Raw genomic sequence first — 19974 nt, 5'->3', positions numbered from 1 at the left:
ATCCCAGTCAACTTCACAGCAACATTATAAAACAAAGTGAGACACCCAGACACAAAAGGAGATATTCGGACAGGTGACCAAAAACTTGGACAAAGAGGCGAGTTTCAAAGAGTCATAAATGAGGTAAGTGAGGTGGAGACAGAGAGCTTTAGGGCGGGAATTCAGTGCTTGGAGCCGAGGGAACTTCAAACCATGGCGGAGTAATTAGAATCGGGGGTTTACAAGAGTCCAGGATCAGAGCTGTACAGACATCTCAGGGGGTTTTGGGGCTGGAGGAGATTGCAGAGATTGGGAGAGATGAGGCCATGGAGGGATTTGAAAACGAGGAACAGAATTGACTGGGAGTGAATGCAAGTCTCGGAGCACAGAGATCATTGGGGAAAGGAACTGGCTGCATATTAAGACATGGGTAGCAGACTTTTGGATGGCTTTACGTTTACAGAGGTAGAATGTGGGAGAGCAGCCAGGTGTGTAATGGAATTGCCGAATCGGGACATGACAAAGGCATGACTGAGGTTTCAGCCCCAGGCGCACAGACACAGGAGGGAGGCTGGATAATGTAACGTATGTGGAAACAGGCAGTCTTAGTGATAGCCCGGACATGAGTCCAAAGATGTGCAGGTTAGGTGGATTGGACATGCTAAATTGCCTTTGTGTCCAAAAAGGTTAGGTGGGGTTACTGGATAATAGGGATAGGGTGGAGTGTGGGCTTAGGTACGCGGCCTTCAGGACGCCCGACAACACAGTATCGCCAAGTTCCGCATGTATGGGTTCAGCCTCAACTGGGACCTTGGATTCATGTTGCATTACATTCACCGCCCCCCCCCCCCCCATCTCCCCCAACTAGCCTGGGTTTGCGAAATCCTACTAACTGTGCTGGCTTGAGACAATTCAGATCTCTTTAATCTGTGGTTATCCCTCTCTTCAGTTGCACTGTCTGGACCTGTAAAGATTTAATTACCTGCAAAGACTCACATTCAAAGTGTCATGCTTCATTTACTTTGTCTCTATGTGGTTATGCAACCCACCTCTTTATTCACTTGAGGAAGGAGCTGCGCTCCGAAAGCTAGTGATTCGACACAAACCTGTTGGACTTTAACCTGGTGTTGTAAGACTTCTTACCCTGCCCACCCCAGTCCAATGCCGGCATCTCCACCTCTAGACTAGTGAAGCAGAGAACCAGACTGAAGCTCTGGGGATTGGGGTTCCACACAGCAGATTAACTCAGCAACCCAATTCAAGGGCAATTCAGGATGGGTGTAAATGAATAAAGAAAATGTTATTAATGTAACTTTTCCACACACGGAAATGAATGAGGTTTGATAATGTTTCTGTGCAGTTTTAAACCAAGTGCCTTTAAGCAAACATGATAATCACTACACTACAGAAACAGGGAACAGTGCTTAGCGCACTGACCGAGAATAGTAAAATGTGCGTCCTCATTGCACTGAAGAACCTTCTATTGTGGGAGTACAATTTGACTGAAAATTAGGCAATTGGTGAAGAAATTGGTCTGACATGAGAATCATAAAATGCCACAGCACATTAGAAAACCATTCACAACTAACACGGGTGAACTCTGACTGCGATTCCTGCCATTCTCCATCACAGAGTATTTTGCAGAGTATCATTTGGAACTTTGTGGGTGTAAGGTAATGCATTTGTTTAACTATTGAACAATAAATAACAATGATACAACTTAGCTGCAAATTTAGATGTGTAACGTCAATAATGTTTTGAATAATAATATGGGACATTTGGTGTGTGAGGGGAACGTGATAACCAGTACACTGAAAAACAGCTGATTGGCAATGAGCCCATTGGACTGGTGTTTTGAAAATATGTTGTGTTATCTGTAAAAATGATAAAAGTCGAATAAAAATATAGATTGAAAAAGAGCAAATCGATTTGTCTCAATGTCCTTCTCTGTTTCTGTGATGTTGAAGTTTCTCTATTCCAATTAGCTTTTGTAAAAGGAATTTCTGTAGAATCCTTGCTCAGTTTGATTTACTGACAACGTTCCCCTGGTCCAATGACCAGAAGATTTGGACATGAAGATGGTGTAGTTTACAATGTAAACATTATGTAATCATGCAATTGTTTCATACTGAATTTACAAAAGTATATTTTTCTGCTGATGCATCTTGTCATTATTTCTGAGTTGATAAAATCTAATTAATTTGATCTACATCCTGTTTACAGTCTGTCTATTAGAGAGGGCAACTGAATTTGTCTGTATATATGTTTCTGGAACATACCTCTTCATTCACCTGAGGAAGGAGCAGCGCTCCGAAGGCTAGTGACATCGAAACAAACCTGTTGGACTTTAACCTGGTGTTGTAAGACTTCGTACTGTGCTCACCCCAGTCCAACGCCGGCATCTCCACATCATTATTAGAGAGGGATTTGTGAAGCTTAACAAAGCCCTCTAGAGATCACTTTGCTGAAGTAGTTTACTTTATTAGATTTCAAATGAATTATGAAATGTAGAAATGTCCATCCAGCAAATATTTCCTCTCATTCAGTGATATCATTCTTATGTTCCTTCGAAAAACGTCAATTTTACTCCGTATTTGTTCCATTACTCAAAACTTGATATTATTTGATATTTATGTCCTCGTCTGAAATTGAGACTCTCTTAGAGATATACAACCTTGAATTGCAAACATGACTGACAAAGAAAATAAATCAAGTCACTGGGTAATATAAGTTCTGTCGAGTTCATTTGAGATTGGCAACATCAGTCTTTAAACGCAGTCAAATATCTTCACAGGTAGGAGGTTAAAGAATGATAAGTTTATTATATTTGACCCTCTTTGTTCTGGGTATGAAACATTCAGCAGCCTAAATCCCGTTCATGTATAAGAAAGGAGGGGTGACAGCAAGTCCACACTGAGCCTGGATTTCCTCATCTCTCTCAATGGCTTTTCCTGTTTCTCTACCACAAAGCCCGATTTTCAAAACGGTGTTTTAGTTAAATCTCTGCTATTTCCTCTAATTTAGTTAGAGTATCATTTGTCTCTGTCTGTATGAGCACACATTACCATTAGATATGTTTCAGATGGTGATTAAAAATGTTAGTCTACATCCATAAATCCATTAAATTCTGTTGTGGACTGAACAAACTGAGAATATCCAAACTGTGTCAAAATGGGATAATCATTTCTGATCTTTGCTTCTTCAATATTCACTACCTCCGACTTCTCTGAATGATGTTTGAGGCCGAGATGAGACCAAATATATATCTAATATATGGGATTCAGATGACATGCAGAAACAAACGCATGTTATCCAAACTTCCCTCAAACTAAGCGAGAAGTATTCAATGTTCCTGCCCAGTTTTGAATGGAGGACCTTTTGCGGCGTTAGATGAACATAACCACTACACTACAGAAACAGGCAGCAGCGGAGCAGCCAATGGACCTGTGCTATGTTCAACTGCAGTGTCTTGCTGCAGCTTCTGATGGTTAGGCTGAGAGACCATGTCACTTATTACTCTCCCCTACCTTCCCCACATATTTATTTCTAGCAACTTATTTTCATTTCTTCCATCGATCAGTTTTTCCCCCCACCAATGTCCCCCCCCCCCCCTCCTCCTCCACCCCACTTGGACAATCTGCTCCCTGTTCCTAGTCTTCCTTTCACTCACTGCTTACTTTTATTCTGCTGTTAAGATTCTAATCTCTTAAACGTGCCTCTCTCAGCACTGTTCTTAGCCTTTATTACCCATTTACATTCCCTTTTTCTTTCTGTCCAAGTCATTTTAGTCATTCTCCACCTATCGCTGGCCAACTATCCAGCTCCACTTCTCTACGAATCCCCTGCCCCCCCCGCCCCTCCCACCCCCTTCCCATCCACCCACAATAGTCTGAATCTGACCCTATTTCCAGGTCTCCAGCTTTGACATAGCGTCACCCAGACTCGGAACGACAGCTGCCATCTCGCTCGACAGAGGCTGTCAGACCTGCTGAGATTGTCCAGTATTTTCTTGTTTGTTTCCAATTGAAGCATCCGCAGTAAGTTGCTTTTATCTTACAATTAGACATGATTGAGACAGTTATTATGTTCATCTGCATATTTAAACACATGAAATTCTGTTGTGGTTGAACAAACTGCTGATATCGGAACGGTGTCAAAGCAGGAAAATCTTTATCATTTCATTGCTTCTTGAAAATGCAGCACTTCAGACTTACTGAATCAATTTTTGTGCCTGATGTGAGACTAAATCTCCTATTCCTCTCACATACCAGATGCAGTTAATATTCAGGGACAAATGTATGTGTGGAAAGTTTTCCTCAGACTAAATGAGAAGCATTTATGCTTCTGCCAGTTTCAAACCGGGGACCTTTCATATATTAGTTGACTGTGATAACCTACCTCTTTGCAGCACAGTACCCAATGGCCCTGTGCAATGTTCAACTGCACAGTCTTGCTGCAGCTTTCAATGGTTCAGCTGGGAGACCGTGTCTCTGATTACAAGGAGACGTCTGTTTCTTTAAAACAGATGTCTCAACTTGTAAGACCGTAAGATATAGAACTTATATTGAACTTAAGCATTTGTTCAGCAAATATCTAACAGAACAATGCTCTCTGTTTAATCATTAATGCATCATTCTTATCTTCCTACAGAAACTTTCCACCAATTTTACTCAATACCTGTTTCGTTATTCAACGTTGAACCTCAGTATATTTATTTCTTATATATGACTTCATTTTGAATTGAATAACTCTCGATGCTTCACTCTGAAATATACACCATTGAATTGCAAATGTAACTGACCAACAAAAGAAAGCGTGTCACTGGGTAATATAAATCCCATGAATCTTTGTTGAGATTAGACCACAGACAGCTTTTAAACAAAGTAAAATATAGTTAAATGGAAGTGAATTGAGAATTATGTGTTGCTTATATTTGATCCCTCTGTGTTTTGGTGTGTAACTTTCTGCAGCCGGGGCAGCATGGTGGTGTAGTGGGTTAGCCCTGCTGCCTCACGGCACCGAGGTCCCAGGTTCAATCCCGGCTCTGGGTCACTGTCCGGTGGAGTTTGCACATTCTCCCCGTGTTTGCGTGGGTTTCACCCCCACAACCCAAAGATGTGCAGGGTAAGTGGATTGGCCACGCTAAATTGCCCCTTAATTGGAAAAAATGAATTGGGTACTCTAAATTAAAAAAAAACATTCTGCAGCCTAAATACCATTCATGTATAAGAAAGGAGGGGTGACAGCAAATCCGCACTGAGCCTGGATTTCCTCATCTCCCCGAGTGGCTTTTCCTGTTTCTTCATTATGAAGACCGAATTTTTCAAAAACGTGGTTCATTTAAATCTCGGCCATTTCCTCTAATTCAGTTCCTGTATCATTTGTGTCTGTCCATATGAGCACACATTACCATTAGGTATGTTTCGGATGGTGATTAAAATGTGAATCTGCGTCTACAAAGCCATTAAATTATTTTGTGAACTGAGCAAACTGCCAAGATCCACACTTTGTGTTTTCATGTATGGAACGATCTGTCTGGACTGTACGCAGAACAATACTTTTCACTGTACTCGGTACACGTGACAATAAACCAAATCAAATCAAAGGGACAGTTTCTTACTAATCTTCAAATTGAAAAGAGTCTTCTTAAAAACCATTCATGGGAGGTGGGGTCACTGGCTGGGCCAGCATTTACTGCTCATTCCAATTGCCCTTGAACTGCGTGTCTTGTGAGGCTATTTCAGAGGGCACTTACAAATCAACCACAACATTGCTGTGGATCTGGAGTCACGTGTAGGCCAGGCCACATGAGAGCAGATTTCCTGAAGGACATTAGTGAACCAGATGAGTTTTTACAACAATCAAGAATGTTATCATTAGACTTTTAAATCGATACTTTTATTAAATTTCAATTTCACCACCAGTCATCGGCAGATTCGATCCCCGATCCCCAGAGCATTAACCTGGGTCTCTGGATTACTCGCCCAGTAACAATACCATTACTCCAATGCCTAGCCCACAGTGTTGGCAGAATATAATGTCTAGTGTTGTGTTCTGTGATCTTGTCTTGCAATGATTCTACAGAACTGCTGGTTACTTAGCCAGAACAATGATTTATTAATGTACACGTGGTAAGGTAACGATCAGAATGCTATACAGACCAAGTTATCATAGAGTTACATGAGACTCTCTTGGAACTACACTGACATGCGACTGTCCTCGTTTACGCCTTACAATCTTCTGCTGGTAGATGGATATCACCTGACTGATGTCTGACGCCACCTGCTGGTGGGAGGTCACACTGCTGAGTAATAATAGTAATCTTCTATTGTCACATGTATGAAGTTACTGTGAAAAGCCCCCAGTCGCCACATTCCGGCGCCTGTTCGGGTAAGCTGGTATGGGAAAGGAACCTGTGCTGCTGGCCTTGTTCTGCATTACAAACCAGCTGTCTAGCCCACGGAGCTAAACCAGTACATGTAACATTATATACAGGCTTATCATCACAACTTGTAACTTCTCAAAATTATCAGGTAATTTAGTTTTTCAAACAAATTCTGATAGCTCTGCAGTTTCTGGAAACATTTTAGTTGATAGTATTATTTTTTAAAGTAAAGATCTAGTCTTTGCAATATAATTAACTAATACACCAATTCACTAATGATAATCAATGTTCACTACTGAATAATCATGAATGTAATTATTGTATTTTTGCCATGAAATCAATACATAGTTAATATAGAAAAGGTACAGAAGGCGAAATGGCTGCAGGAAGCTACATGTTAGAGGCATAAAAGGGCTTCCTTGACCTTGTTACCAATGGCAATGAAAACACTATGAAAATAACAATTTTAAAACTGAATATGATTCCACATGCGTACTTACAGCTTCCTACATTACAACAGTGAATATATTTCAAAAGTACTCCATTGGCTTTAAAACACTTTAGGAGCTCCAGTGGAAATGAGGTTTTATAGAAATGTACATTTGTTCTAATTGTCCGCAAACTAGGATATCTTGCACTCGGTGTCCTCACCAGAATCATTGATAAAGATTGAGTCTTAATTTTGTGTAATAACCATGTCATTGACACCATTTTGAATACTCTGCGAAACCCCAGACAAACCATAAGCACAACTATTTGTTCAAAAATACAGCGAATTATTGTGACTTGGAATACACCGTCTACAAATAGTGTTCGAGTCTCATTGGACTGTAACTTCAAAAAGATAATTTGATACATTCTGAAAAAGAAAACAAAATAGTCGAACTCTGGGATTAAATGGGTCGCTGTCCAAAGAGCTGGCACGGGGAAAATGGGCCAAATTGACGCCTCTGTGCTCCAGGAGCCTTGTGTACATGTAAAGCGAGTGGTAACAACCTGGAACCGACTGCCTCGAAGGGTGGGAGATGCAGCGACGACAGAAGGATTTCAACCGGAAATTGGACGGGCACCGAGAGAAATAAACCTGCACAGATATGGGGATAGAACGGAGCAATGGACAGACTGGATTGCTCCACAGAGAGCCAACATGGTCTCAAAGAATCGAATGACCTCATTCTCTACAGTCCAGATGCTGTGATCTCAGGGGAGAAATTCAGCTGCTCCAGTCACTCCAACTAACTGGAGTCACTGATCCCTGGTGCCATTCTAGCACAATGGTTAGCACTGTTGCTCCAGAGCACCAGGGTCCCAGATTTGATTCCCGGTTTGGATCACTGTCTGTGCGGAGACTGCACGTTCTCCCTGTGACTGCGTGGGTTTCCTCCGGGTGCTCCCACAATTCCCGAATGATATGCTTGTTAGGTGAATTGGACATTCTGAATTCTCCCTGTGTACCCAAACAGGCGTCGGGGTGTAGCGACTAGTGGATTTTCGCAGTTACTTCATTGCAGTGTTAATGTAAGCCTACTTGTGACAATAATAAAGATTATTATTGTAAATGTCCTCTACACCCTCTCTAAGAACTTCACATCTTTCCTAAAGTGTGGGGCCCATATATAGGCTTCCATTCCAGAGGGATAGAATTGAAAAGCCCAGAGGAAATGTTCAACTTGTTTAGAACCAGGGTTAGACTACACTGGGAGCTCTGTCAACATTGGTGATCTCCATTTAGAAAAAGGAAATAGAGGCACTGGATAAGGTGCAACAAAGATTCATAATATACAGAACTGAGAGCATTTAACACTCAGAAAAGGCTGGGGTTGCTTTTTTCTGGAAAAGAGAAGGCTGATGGGTGACCTGATGGAATCTTTAAGATTATGAAGGGATTCAATAATCCAATAGGAATTTCAATAGAAACCTCTTTACCCAGCGAGTGGTGAGAATGTGGAACTCACTCCCACAGCGAGTTGCATGAATATGTAAAGCTAGATACATACATGAGGGATAAAGAAATAGAGGGAGATGCTGATGGGGGAGATGTAGAGGGGTGGGTGGAGGATCATGTGAAGCATAAATACCGACACAGACCATGGCTAACCTCAGCCAGTATGGGAATTTAACCTGAACTGTTGGTGTCACTCAGCACAAATCAGCCATCCAGCCAACTGAGCTAACCGATCACCGTGTAAATCTGTAATAATTCCTTAAATATTAGTGACTGCGTGTCTCCCACCATACTATTTAATGTTGTTTCCCAGTGTACCTCAGACAACTTGCCCCTCATGCTCTGATAGTTTTGTTCTGTGAGAAACACCAAGATAAATTAAACAAAAGAACTGTGTAACCACCATAGACCATCTTCATGGCAATGTGGCATGATTTGGGGGGTTTCCAAAGAGAATGAAACATCTTAAAACCTCCAAACACGCTTTCGCTCTTTGATCCTTGTAAAATGTGCAACCAGATATTCGCAAGAAGGCTCAGAAAGAATCAGCCCACTGGAGACAAAATCGTGAGACCGGCCAGTCCAGCAGAAAGAAACCCTCCGTCCATCCTGATTGACCAACAGAATGAACAAAATGCAGTCCTGGATGTAATTGAGAACAGAAACAATAATAGCCGAATCCAATCCCTGTAATCAGTTGTGAACCTGTCGGTGTCTCAGAAAGTGCGATGAATTACAAAACCCCTTCGCACATTGAGGGTAGGTGAACGGCCTCTCCCCAGTATGAACACCCTGGTGTGACTGCAGACGGCATAATCGAGTGAATTGCGCAAATAGACATAAACGGGTGTGAGATAATGGGGATTATGGAGACATGGCTGCAGGATGACCAGGGATGGGAATTGAATATATTCAGTATTTAGGAAGGACAGACCAAAAGGAAAAGGCAGTGGAGTGGCAGTGCTGGTTAAAGAGGAAATTAATGCAATAGTGAGGAAGGATATTAGCTCTGACAACGTGGAATCTGTATGGGTAGAGCTGAGAAACACCAAGGGGCAAAATAATTAGTGGGCATCGTATACAGACCCCAAACTGCAGTGGTGATGTTGGGAATGGCATAAAACAGGAAATTAGGCTGATTGTATAATAGGGGACAAAGAAATGGGTGAGCAAGGAAATACATAATTTGCTTCTTTCTTCACAAAGCAGATACTAGAAATGTTGGGGAACGCAGGATTTAGTGAGAGGGAGGAACTGAAGGAGATCAATATTCGAGAAATGGTGTTGGGGAAATTGATGGGATTGAAGGCTGATAAATCCCCAGGGCCTGATAATCTGCAACCCAAAGTACTTAAAGAAGTGGCTCCAGAAATAGTGGATGCATTGGTGGTCATCTTCCAGGATTCTAGAGACTCTGGAACAATTCCTGCAGATTGGAGGGCGGTTTATGTAATTCCACTATTTAAAAAGGGATATGGAGAGAAAACAGGGAATTATAGACCAGTAAGCCTGACATCGGCAGTGGGGAAAATTCTAGAATCCATTCTCATAGATTTTATAGCAAAGCACTTAGAAACCAGTGGCAGGATCGGATAGTCGGCATGGATTGATGAAGGGGAAATCATGCTTGACAAATCGACTGGAATTCTTCGAGGGTGTAACTGGTAGAGTTGATGAGGGGGAGCCAGTGGATGTGGTATATTTGGACTTTCAGATGGCTTTTGACCAAAGTCCCGCATAAGATATTGGTGTGTAAAATCAAAGCACATGGGATTAGGGGTAGTGTGTTGAGATAGATAGAAAACTGGTTGGCAGACAGGAAACAAAGAGTAGGAATTAATGTGTCTTTTTCAAGTTGGCAGGCAGTGACTAGTGGGGTACCGCAGGGATCGGTGCGAGGACCCCAGGTATTCACAAGATATATTAATGATGTTTTAAAAAATTTAAAGTACCCAATTCCTTTTTCCCAATTGAGGGGCAATTTAGCGTGGCCCATTCACCTATCCTGGGTTATGGGGGTGAGACCCACGGAGACACTTGTATCCAGACGGACAGTGATCCAGGCAGGATTGAACCCTGGTTCTCAGCACAGTGAGGCAGCAGTGCTAACCACTGCACCACCGTATATATTAACGATTTAGATGAGGGAACAAAATGCAATATCTCCAAATTTGCAGGTGACACCACTTTGCGTGTGGGGGCGGGGTGAGCTCTGAGGAGGATGCATAGATCCTTCAGTGTGTTTTGGGCAAGTTTAGTGAGTAGGCAAATGAATGGCAGATGCAGTTTAATTTGTAGAAATGCAAGGTTGTCCACTTTGATACCAAAAACAAGAAGGCAGACTATTGTCTGAATGACCATAGATTAGGAGAGGGGAATGTGCTACGAGACCTGGATAACCTCGTACACCAGTCACTGAAGGTAAGCATGCAGCTACAGCAGGCGGTAAAGAAGGCAAATGATATGCTCGCCTTAATTGCGAGCGGATTAGAGTACAGGAGCAGGAATATCTTGCTGCAATTATACAGGGCCTTGGCGAGGCCATACCTGGAATATTGTGTGCAGTTTTGGTCTCCTTATCTGAGGAAGGATGTTCTTGCTCTAGAGGGAGTGCAGCGAAGGTTTACCAGACTGATTCCTGGGATGGTGGGACTGACGTATGAGATTGAATCAGTTAGGATTATATTCGCTGGAGTTCAGAAGAATGGGGGATCTCATAGAAATCTATAATATTCCAACAGGGCTTGACAGGGTAGATGCAGGAAAGATTTTCCCGATGGTGGGAGTGTACAGAACGAGAGGTTGTAGTCTGAGGATACGGGGTAGACCATTTAGGACAGAGATGAGGAGCAATGTCTTCAGAGTGGTGAGCCTGTGGAATTTGTTACCACAGGAAATAGTAAGCATTATATGCTTTCAAGAAGCAGTTAGATATAACACTGAGAGCGAAGGGGATCAAAGGGCAGCATGGTAGCACAGTGGTTAGCACTGTGGTTTCACAGCACCAGGATCCCAGGTTTAATTCCAGGTTGGGTCACTGTCTGTGTGGAGTCTGCACTTTCCCCCCGTTTCTGCGTGGGTTTCCTCCGGGTGCTCCGGTTTCCTCCGGCCAGTCCCGAGCGACGTGCTGTTAGGTAAGTTGGACATTCTGAATTCGTCCCGTGTACCCAAACAGGCGCCGGAATGTGGCTTTTCACAGTAACTTCATTTCAATGTAAGAGTACTTGTGACAAGAAAGATTATTAATTAAGGATATGGAGGGGAAAGCGGGATTAGGCTATGGATGATAAGCAATGATCATAATGAATGGCGGAGCAGGCGCAAAGAGCCAAATGGCCTCTTCCTGCTCCTATTTGCGATGTAATCCCTTCCCACACTAAGAGCAGGTGAATGGCCTCTCCCCAGTGTGAACTCGCTGGTGTGTCTGCAGACTGGATAACTGTGTGAATCCCTTCCCACAGAGGGAGCAGGTGAATGGCTTCTCCCCAGTGTGAACTCGCTGATGTCTCTGCAGGATGGATGAATCAATAAATCCCTTCCCACACTGAGAGCAGGTGTACGGCCTCTCCCCAGTGTGAATTCGTTGGTGTGTTTGCAGGCTGGACAAATCACTGAATGCGTTCCCACAGTGAGAGCAGGTGAACAGTTTCTCCCCAGTGTGAACTCGCTGATGGTTCCTTAGGTTGGATGAAGCTCGGAATCTCTGCCCACACTGAGAGCAGGTGAATGGCTTCTCCCCAGTGTGAACTCGCTGGTGTGTTTGCAGACTGGATGACTGAGTGAATCCCTTCCCACACTGAGAGCAGGTGAACGGGCGCTCACCAGTGTGAACTCGCTGATGGATCCGCAGGTTGGGTAAATCACGGAATCCCTTCCCACACTGAGAGCAGGTGAATGGCCTCTCCCCTGTGTGAACTCGCTGGTGTGTCTGCAGGATGGATAACTGAGTAAATCCTTTCCCACACTGAGAGCAGGTGAACGGTCTCTCCCCAGTGTGAATTCGCTGGTGTGTCTGCAGGGTGGATAAATCACTGAATCCCTTCCCACACTGAGAGCAGGTGAATGGCCTCTCCCCAGTGTGAACTTGCTGATGTCTCTGCAGGGTGAATGAATCAAGGAATCCCTTCCCACACTGAGAGCAGATGAACGGCCTCTCCCCAGTGTGAACTCGCTGATGTCTCCGCAGAGTGGATGAATCAATGAATCCCTTCCCACATTGAGAGCAGGTGAATGGCCTCACTCCAGTATGAACTCGCTGGTGTTTCCGCAGGGTAAATGAATCAATAAATCCCTTCCCACACTGAGAACAGGTGAATGGTCTCTCCCTAGTGTGAACTCGCTGGTGTGACTGCAGGTTGGATAAAGTATGGAATCCCTTCCCACACTGAGAGCAGGTGAATGGCCTCTCCCCAGTGTGAAGTCGCTGATGTCTCCGCAGGTTGGATAAAGCACGGAATCTCTGCCCACACTGAGAGCAGGTGAATGGCTTCTCCCCAGTGTGAACTCGCTGGTGTGACTGCAGGCTGGATAAATCAATTAATCCCTTCCCACACTGAGAGCAGGTGAATGGTTTCTCCCCAGTGTGAACTCGCTGGTGTGCCTGCAGGTGAGATAACCGAGTGAATCCCTGCCCACACTGAGTGCAGGTGAACGGCCTCTCCCCAGTGTGACTGCGTCGATGAGTTTCCAGCTCAGATGGGAATCTGTAACCCTTCCCACAGTCCCCACATTTCCATGGTTTCTCCATGTTTTGCATCTCTTCGTGTCTCTCCAGATTGGACAATCAGTGGAAGCCTTGTCTACACACAGAACATGTGCACTGTCTCTCCTCACTGTGAATGGCGTGATGGTTTTTCAGGCTGTGTAATAGTTGCAGCTCTTCCCACAGTCAGTTCACTGGAACACTCTCACTCGGGTGTGTGTTGTGTGGGTCTCGGTGCTTTTCCAGTCACACTCACGTTTAAAATCTTTTGAAGCCGACAGATCGGACAAACATTTCTCCTTCTCGCCGATGATATTCAGAGCCCGATGATATTCAGATCAGAAGGAATCGTTTGAGTTTGTCATGAGTTTGACAATATCCTTTAAAAAGAATTTATAAAAATTATCATTTTTGGTACAGGATAGAAATTCGGAGCAGACAATTCTCGTTTCGATGGAACATTATTTCCTCTCTTCTGTTCGAGCTTCTGCGTTAGAACATAGAACATACAGTGCAGAAGGCCATTCGGCCCATCAAGTCTGCACCGACCCACTTAAGCCCTCACTTCCACCCTATCCCCATAATCCCTCCTAACCCTTTTGGACACTAAGGGCAATTTAGCATGGCCAATCCACCTAATCTGCACGTCTTTGGACTGTGGGAGGAAACCGGAGCATCCGGAGGAAACCCACGCAGACACGGGGAGAACGTGCAGACTCCACGCAGACAGTGACCCAGCAGGGAATTGAACCTGGGACCCTGGCACTGTGAAGCCACAGTGCTATCCACTTGTGTTACCGTGCTGCCCGTTGCTGTGGAATAAAGGAGGCAAGAGCTCTGCTTCTCCACAAACACCTTTGTTTCTTTGATCCCACTTCACACACAAATCTCCAGGAACAAATAGTGCCACCTGTAATCCCTTTATGTATCAGTGGCTTCTAACTGGATCATTGACATCAAATTAGTATTGAATTGGAAAGTCCATTCCTAACATCTTGTTCTCCAAAGTCTATAAATCTCCATCCCACACAATCTCCCTCCATTCTCACTCTGCTGTATCTAATATTCACCCTCCCAATTCTCCTGAAGGTGCTGATTCATGTTGATTGACACATCCAAGCTCAGCTCACTGCTTCCGGACCAGGACACAGATTATAACAGGAGCAAGAGTAGGCCATTCGGCCCACGGAGTCTGCTCAACCATTCAAACTTGGCCGATCTACCTCAACCCCATTTCCCACACAATTCATATCCCTCTATATCTTCAATATCTAGAAATCTTTCAATATTTGTCTTGAACATACTTGATGACAGAGGCTCCACATTCCTCTGGGGTAGATAATTCCAAAGCTTCACCACATCCTCGGGTGAAGAAATCCCGCCTCATCTCAGCTTTCACTCTATTTTCTACCTGTTCCCCATAACCCTTAACTCCATTGTCAATAAAATATCTGTCAAACTTGTGCTTCAATATATTCAATGACCCCCAGAACAACTGGTCCCTGTGGGAGAGAAATCCAAAGACTAACAACCCTCTGAGGGAAGAGGTGACTGGAAATCTATAACGTAGCTACAGTCTGATATTACAAGTCGAGAAATAAAAATTTGTTTCCTTTAGTACAGAACAGTAAATAATATATCTAAACTGTACCATATAACAACACTAGCCATATTTCTGTCCATTATTAATTTAATTGCCCTGAAATGTCAGCCATCTCCTGGGGAACCCACCCCTTTAATTGTGAACATGAGAAAAGAGACAATCCTTTTTTAAAATAAATTTCGAGTGACCAATTACTTTTTCCAAATTAAGGTGCAATTTAGCGTGGCCAATCCACCTACCCTGCACATCTTTGGGTTGTGGATGTGAGTCGCATGCAAACACGGGGAGAATGTGCAAACTCCACACGGACAGTGACCCAGGGCCGGGATCGAACACGGGGTCCTAGGCACCGTGAGGCAGCAGTGCTAACCATGGTGCGATCAGAGACCATTCTTTGTGTCAGACAAATAAATGTGTCAACCTGTTAAGGAGATGGGTAGGAGGAGTTGGAAACACTTTGTGGAGCCCCTAACCTGCATGAAAATATTTTTTTCCCAATTCGTGTGGTTCCAGTATGGGCTCAAATCATCAATGAGGACTCTGATCTCTGGCAAGGAAGGAAAACCTGGCAGGTGGGCGGGGAGGATTCACAAACACCCGCTGGAGGCACCAAACCCCCAATAAGACCCATTGATTTTATTGTCAGTCTGCAGACAGGAGCTGGAGAACTGAACCCAGGCAGAGGAGAGGGAGGGAGAAAACTGGGAGTGGAGGAAAGAAATGGTGCAGATGGTGAGATGGGTTTGGATTTCAGCCCAGGGAGGAGGGAGAGTGTGGGACGGGGAAAAATGTTCCGGAGAAACTAGGATTGTCTGTTCAGAATTTCTATCCTGGATTGACAATGATGGCTTTTGTTTATTTTTAGTTAAAAAATGTTAGGATTACCCAATTTTCTTTCTCCTCATTGAGGCGTAATTTTAGCAAGGCCAATTCACCTACCCTGCACATCTTTTTGGATTGTGGGGTGAGTCCCACACAGACACGGGGAGAATGTGCAAACTCCATACGGACAGTGACCCGGGGCCGGGATCAAACCCGGGTCCTCGGCTAACCACTGAGCCACTGTGCCTGCCCCTAGTGATGACTTTTATAAACTTCTTTTTCCAGGATATTACAAGGGGAGGATTTACAGATAGAAACTCAAATCAAACTTCACATCAAGATTTTACAGTCATCAGACCTGAATATCATTGGCGTGTGAATGTGGAAGAAGAAATGTTGTTTGTTCTGTGTGTAGGAAAAGATTTTCTTTTGAAAAAAATTAATTTAGAGTACGCAATTTTTTTTTCCAATTAAGGGGCAATTTAGCGTGACCAATCCACCTACCCTGAACATCTTTGGGTTGTGGAGGTGAGACCCACACAGACACGGGAAGAATGTTCAAACTCCACTCAGACAGTGACCCAGGGACGGCATCAATACCAGATCCTCAGCACCACAGGCAACAGTGCTAAACACTACACCACTGTGCCGCCCCTAGGGTTGTGTTTCTGACATGGGTCTCCGTGTGACTGAACAGAGCCGCACTTGGGGTCAGATATCCATTGGGTTAGTGGGATCCAGAGAGCAGAATTTGCTTGTTTCTTTATTTCTCTGTTGCTACTCTGATCAGCAATTAGATATCTGGGTCTGTGTAAACCGGGGTAATGGGAGGTCAAGTACCCAGGACAAAGGGTAATGCAGTTTGCTGGCCAAGTTGTCTCCATTCTGAGCAATGTGGAATAAGCTTCTCCCAGTCATTGAAAATGTTGCCCCCAACAAACATGGCGACCGCACATGCGCTCTACTGTTCACTGTCTGGAGTAAAGATGGCGGTCGTTATCCCGAACCGATCACTGCGTCATCCCGGCCCTGCTCCGTGAAACGGGAACTAGGAAGTGGTTTTTCCGGGTATGGGCTTGCACAACATGTTTAGAAAACTTTTCCACCCACCAGCCAGATCCATCGCTCCCGCGTTCCACAATATTCCTCTTACCCTTTGTGGATCCGAGATAAAACCTCTCCGTCTCCATTGCCCGCACTGCGCATGTTTCAATCGAAGTCCCACCCACCCTCACTCACTCCGAATGGTTGGAGGACCATCCATTCCGCTCATTCCTCCAGTCTTCCTATTGGCCCGGAGCTGCCGTCAATCACTCCCGAGGCCTTGTAATCTGGAGTATGCGCAGTGCGGCTCATCTCCAGGGACAGACGCTTGTTTGTCTCATTAGCGTATCAGTAAAATACTGAACACAGCTAAATTACACTCATTATTAGAGACAGAGGATGTTCGACCATGACAGAGAGCTGGTGAGGGAGGGCAGAGGTGAATCTGAGCAATTGATGAACATGGATTCAGACACACAGTAAAGGAGTCACACCAGCCCCAGAGCTATGAAAACTCTCACAGAGAACAGGGCACAGCACTAAACGTTCTAAATTATAGAGGAATGGACAAAAATACTCACCATTAGAACAATTTCAGTTTTCAATTTTAAACTCTCCTGCTGGAGCCCGCAGCTGGAAAGATAGCAGAAGCTCTGGAGTCAGAGAAAAATCTCCTAGTTGAAGAAGTACCTGAGGCACGGGGGTGATGTCACTGCGCAGTTGTTGGTGCGTGATGACATCATGGACAGGAAGACAGAACATCTGGATCTGTGCAAACCAGTGATAACCACACAGTACGCAGGATAGGAGGGTCCTTGAGAGGGAGCAGAGGAGATTTACCAGAATGATTCCACGAATGAGGGATTATAGTTGCAATGTTAGGTTGGAGAAACTTCGGATGAAGTACATTGAGGGGAGATTTGATTGAGGTGTACAAGTTTCTCATAGTAAGAAGTCTTACAACACCAGGTTAAAGTCCAACAGGTTTGTTTAAATATCACTAGCTTTCGGAGCGCTGCTCCTTCCTCAGGTGAATGAAGAGGTATGTTCCAGAAACATACATATAGACAGATTCAAAGATGCCAGACAATGCTTGGAATGCGAGCATTAGCAGGTGATTAAATCTTTACAGATCCAGAGATGGGGTAACCCCAGGTTAAAGAGGTGTGAATTGTGTCAAGCCAGGACAATTGGTAGGATTTTGCAGGCCAGATGGTGGGGGTGAATGTAATGTGACATGAATCCCAGGTCCCGGTTAGGGCCGCACTCATGTGTGCCGAACTTGGCTATAAGTTTCTTCTCGGCGAGTCTGCATTGTCGCGCGTCCTGAAAGCCGCCTTGGAGAACGCTTACCCAGAGATCAGAGTCTGAATGCCCTTGACTGCTGAAGTGTTCCCCGACTGGAAGGGATCATTCCTGCCTGGTGATTGTCGCGTGATGTCCGTTCATTCGTTGTCACAGCGTCTGCATGGTCTCGCCAATGTACCACGCTTCAGGCCATCCTTTCCTGCAGCGTATGAGGTAGACACCTATGGCCGAGTCGCACGAGTATGTACCGCGTACCTGGTGGGTGGTGTTCTCACGTGTAATGGTGGTATACATGTCGATGATCTGGTACGTCTTGCAAAGATTGCCATGGCAGGGTTGTGTGGTGTCGTGGTCACCGTTCTGAAGACTGGGTAGTTTGCTGCAAACAATGGTTTGTTTGAGGTTGCGCGGTTGTTTGAAAGCAATTAGTGGGGGTGTGGGGATGACCTTGGCAAGATGTTCATCTTCATCGATGACATGTTGAAGGCTGTGAAGAAGATGTCGTAGTTTCTCCGCTCCGGGAAAGTACTGGACGACGAAGAGTATTCTGTCAGTTGTGTCCCATGTTTGTCTTCTGAGGAGGTCGGTGCGGGTTTTTGCTGTGGCGCGTTGGAACTGTCGATCGATGAGTCGAGCGCCATATCCCGTTCGTACGAGGGCATCTTTCAACGTCTGTAGATGTCTGTTACGCTCCTCCTCGTCTGAGCAGATCCTGTGTATACGGAGAGGGGATGGCTTCTTTAATGTGTTTAGTGTGGAAGCTGGAGAGGTGGAGCATCGTGAGGTTATCCGTGGGCTTGCGGTAAAGCAAAGTGCTGAGGTGACTGTCCTTGATGGAGACAAATGTGTCCAAGAATGCAACTGATTTTGGAGAGTAGTCCATGGTGAGTCTGATGGTTGGATGGAACTTATTGATGTCATTGTGTAGTCATTTCAGTGATTCGGTCCAAAGGAAAAAAATGTCATCGATGTATCTGGTGTATAACGTTGGTTGAAGGTCCTGTGCGATGAGTAGGTCGTTCAAACTTGTGCATTAAGAAGTTGGCGTATTGGGGTGCGAATTTGGTCCCCATGGCTGTTCCGTGCGTCTGGATGAAGAACTTGTTGTCAAAGGTGAAGACGTTGTGATCCAGAATGAAGCGGATGAGTTGCAGAATTGCGTCTGGAGATTGGCAGTTGTTGGAGTTGAGTACTGAGGCTGTTGCAGCAATGCCGTTGTCATGATGGATGCTGGTGTAGAGTGCCGAGACGTCCATTGTGACGAGGAATGTTCCTGGTCCATGGGTGCTGAGTTTCTGTAGGAAGTCCGTCGTGTCGCGGCAGAAGCTGGGCGTACCTTGTACGATGGGTTTCAAAATGCCCTCGATGTAGCCAGAGAGATTCTCACACAGGGTCCCATTGTCTGAAATGATAGGACAGCCTGGTGTGTTGGCCTTGTGCATTTTTGGGAGGCAGTAGAGATCTTCAATGCGGGGAGTACGTGGGATGAGAGCACGTAGGGTGCTCTGAAGATCTGGATCCTTAATAGATTAGATGAGATAGGTAAAGAAAAGCTGTTCCCACAAAAGGTTTATGGGACATGGATTTGAGATTATGTAAAGAGATACAAGGGAATGTGGGGAAGAACTTTTTTTTTAACACAGTGGTAACAACTCAATGCTTAAACTCAAAGGTCGATAATACCCAGGTCCTGATTAATTGGACCTGCTCTCAGTGATGTTTCGTTTGACTTTCCCCTCTTGTGAATCCTCCCCTTTTAACCCAGTGTAAAAGGAGTTTTCAAAATCAATTACTGCTCCAGGATCAGTAAAGTGAGTGAAAGATAATTTCTCCTGAACAAATCCATTGCTGCATTTCCTTCCTGAAGCCACATTTGTCCACTGGGGACTGGCACCGGGAGAAAGCGGCAGCTGCCGTTGTATTGGGTGTTGAGGCGGTGCCGCTAGTTTGTTATTGGGGGTGTTGAGGCCTCCCCTCCCCTCCCACCCACTGCCCCTAATGCTGCCTCCGCTTATCCGCCTCCTTCCCCCTGAAGATGAGACAAACAAACGTCAGTCCGTTGACATGAGCCACACTGCGCATGCTCCACATCACAATGCCCGGGGAGTGACTGACAACAGCTCCGGACCAATAGGAAGAGGGGGCGGGACTGGAGGACCGAGCGGGAGTGGATGGTCCTCCAAGCA

General features: G+C 44.8%; 2 protein-coding genes across 4 annotated transcripts in view; both read right to left on the bottom strand.

Annotated features, from left to right (window-relative positions):
• LOC140421746 (uncharacterized) overlaps positions 1-16536 on the bottom strand; it is a 237590-nt gene extending 221054 nt beyond the window's left edge. Inside the window, exon 1 of the mRNA XM_072506599.1 lies at positions 14082-16536. The gene's annotated coding sequence lies outside the window, so the exon portion shown is untranslated. The remainder of the gene's footprint in view (positions 1-14081) is intronic.
• Positions 6073-19755, bottom strand: LOC140421743 (uncharacterized). 3 transcript variants are annotated; one of them, XM_072506588.1, is made up of 2 exons: positions 17062-19755; positions 6073-13391 (listed from the first exon to the last, which is right to left on the bottom strand). In XM_072506588.1, the coding sequence occupies exon 2, from the start codon at positions 13063-13065 to the stop codon at positions 11686-11688; it is 1380 nt and encodes a 459-aa protein (XP_072362689.1). In that variant the 5' UTR covers positions 13066-13391; positions 17062-19755; the 3' UTR covers positions 6073-11685. The 3 variants fall into 3 exon arrangements, with proteins under 3 accessions (XP_072362689.1, XP_072362687.1, XP_072362688.1); XM_072506586.1 differs by lacking the exon at positions 17062-19755 and adding an exon at positions 16590-16635; XM_072506587.1 differs by lacking the exon at positions 17062-19755 and adding an exon at positions 16547-16619.
• Between the last annotated feature and the right edge of the window lie 219 nt (positions 19756-19974).

Source organism: Scyliorhinus torazame, chromosome 5 (assembly GCF_047496885.1).
Source record: "Scyliorhinus torazame isolate Kashiwa2021f chromosome 5, sScyTor2.1, whole genome shotgun sequence".
NCBI classification, from domain to species: domain Eukaryota; kingdom Metazoa; phylum Chordata; class Chondrichthyes; order Carcharhiniformes; family Scyliorhinidae; genus Scyliorhinus; species Scyliorhinus torazame.
The sequence above is the reverse complement of the archived record's forward strand: the minus strand, read 5'-3'. Positions and strand labels throughout refer to the sequence as shown.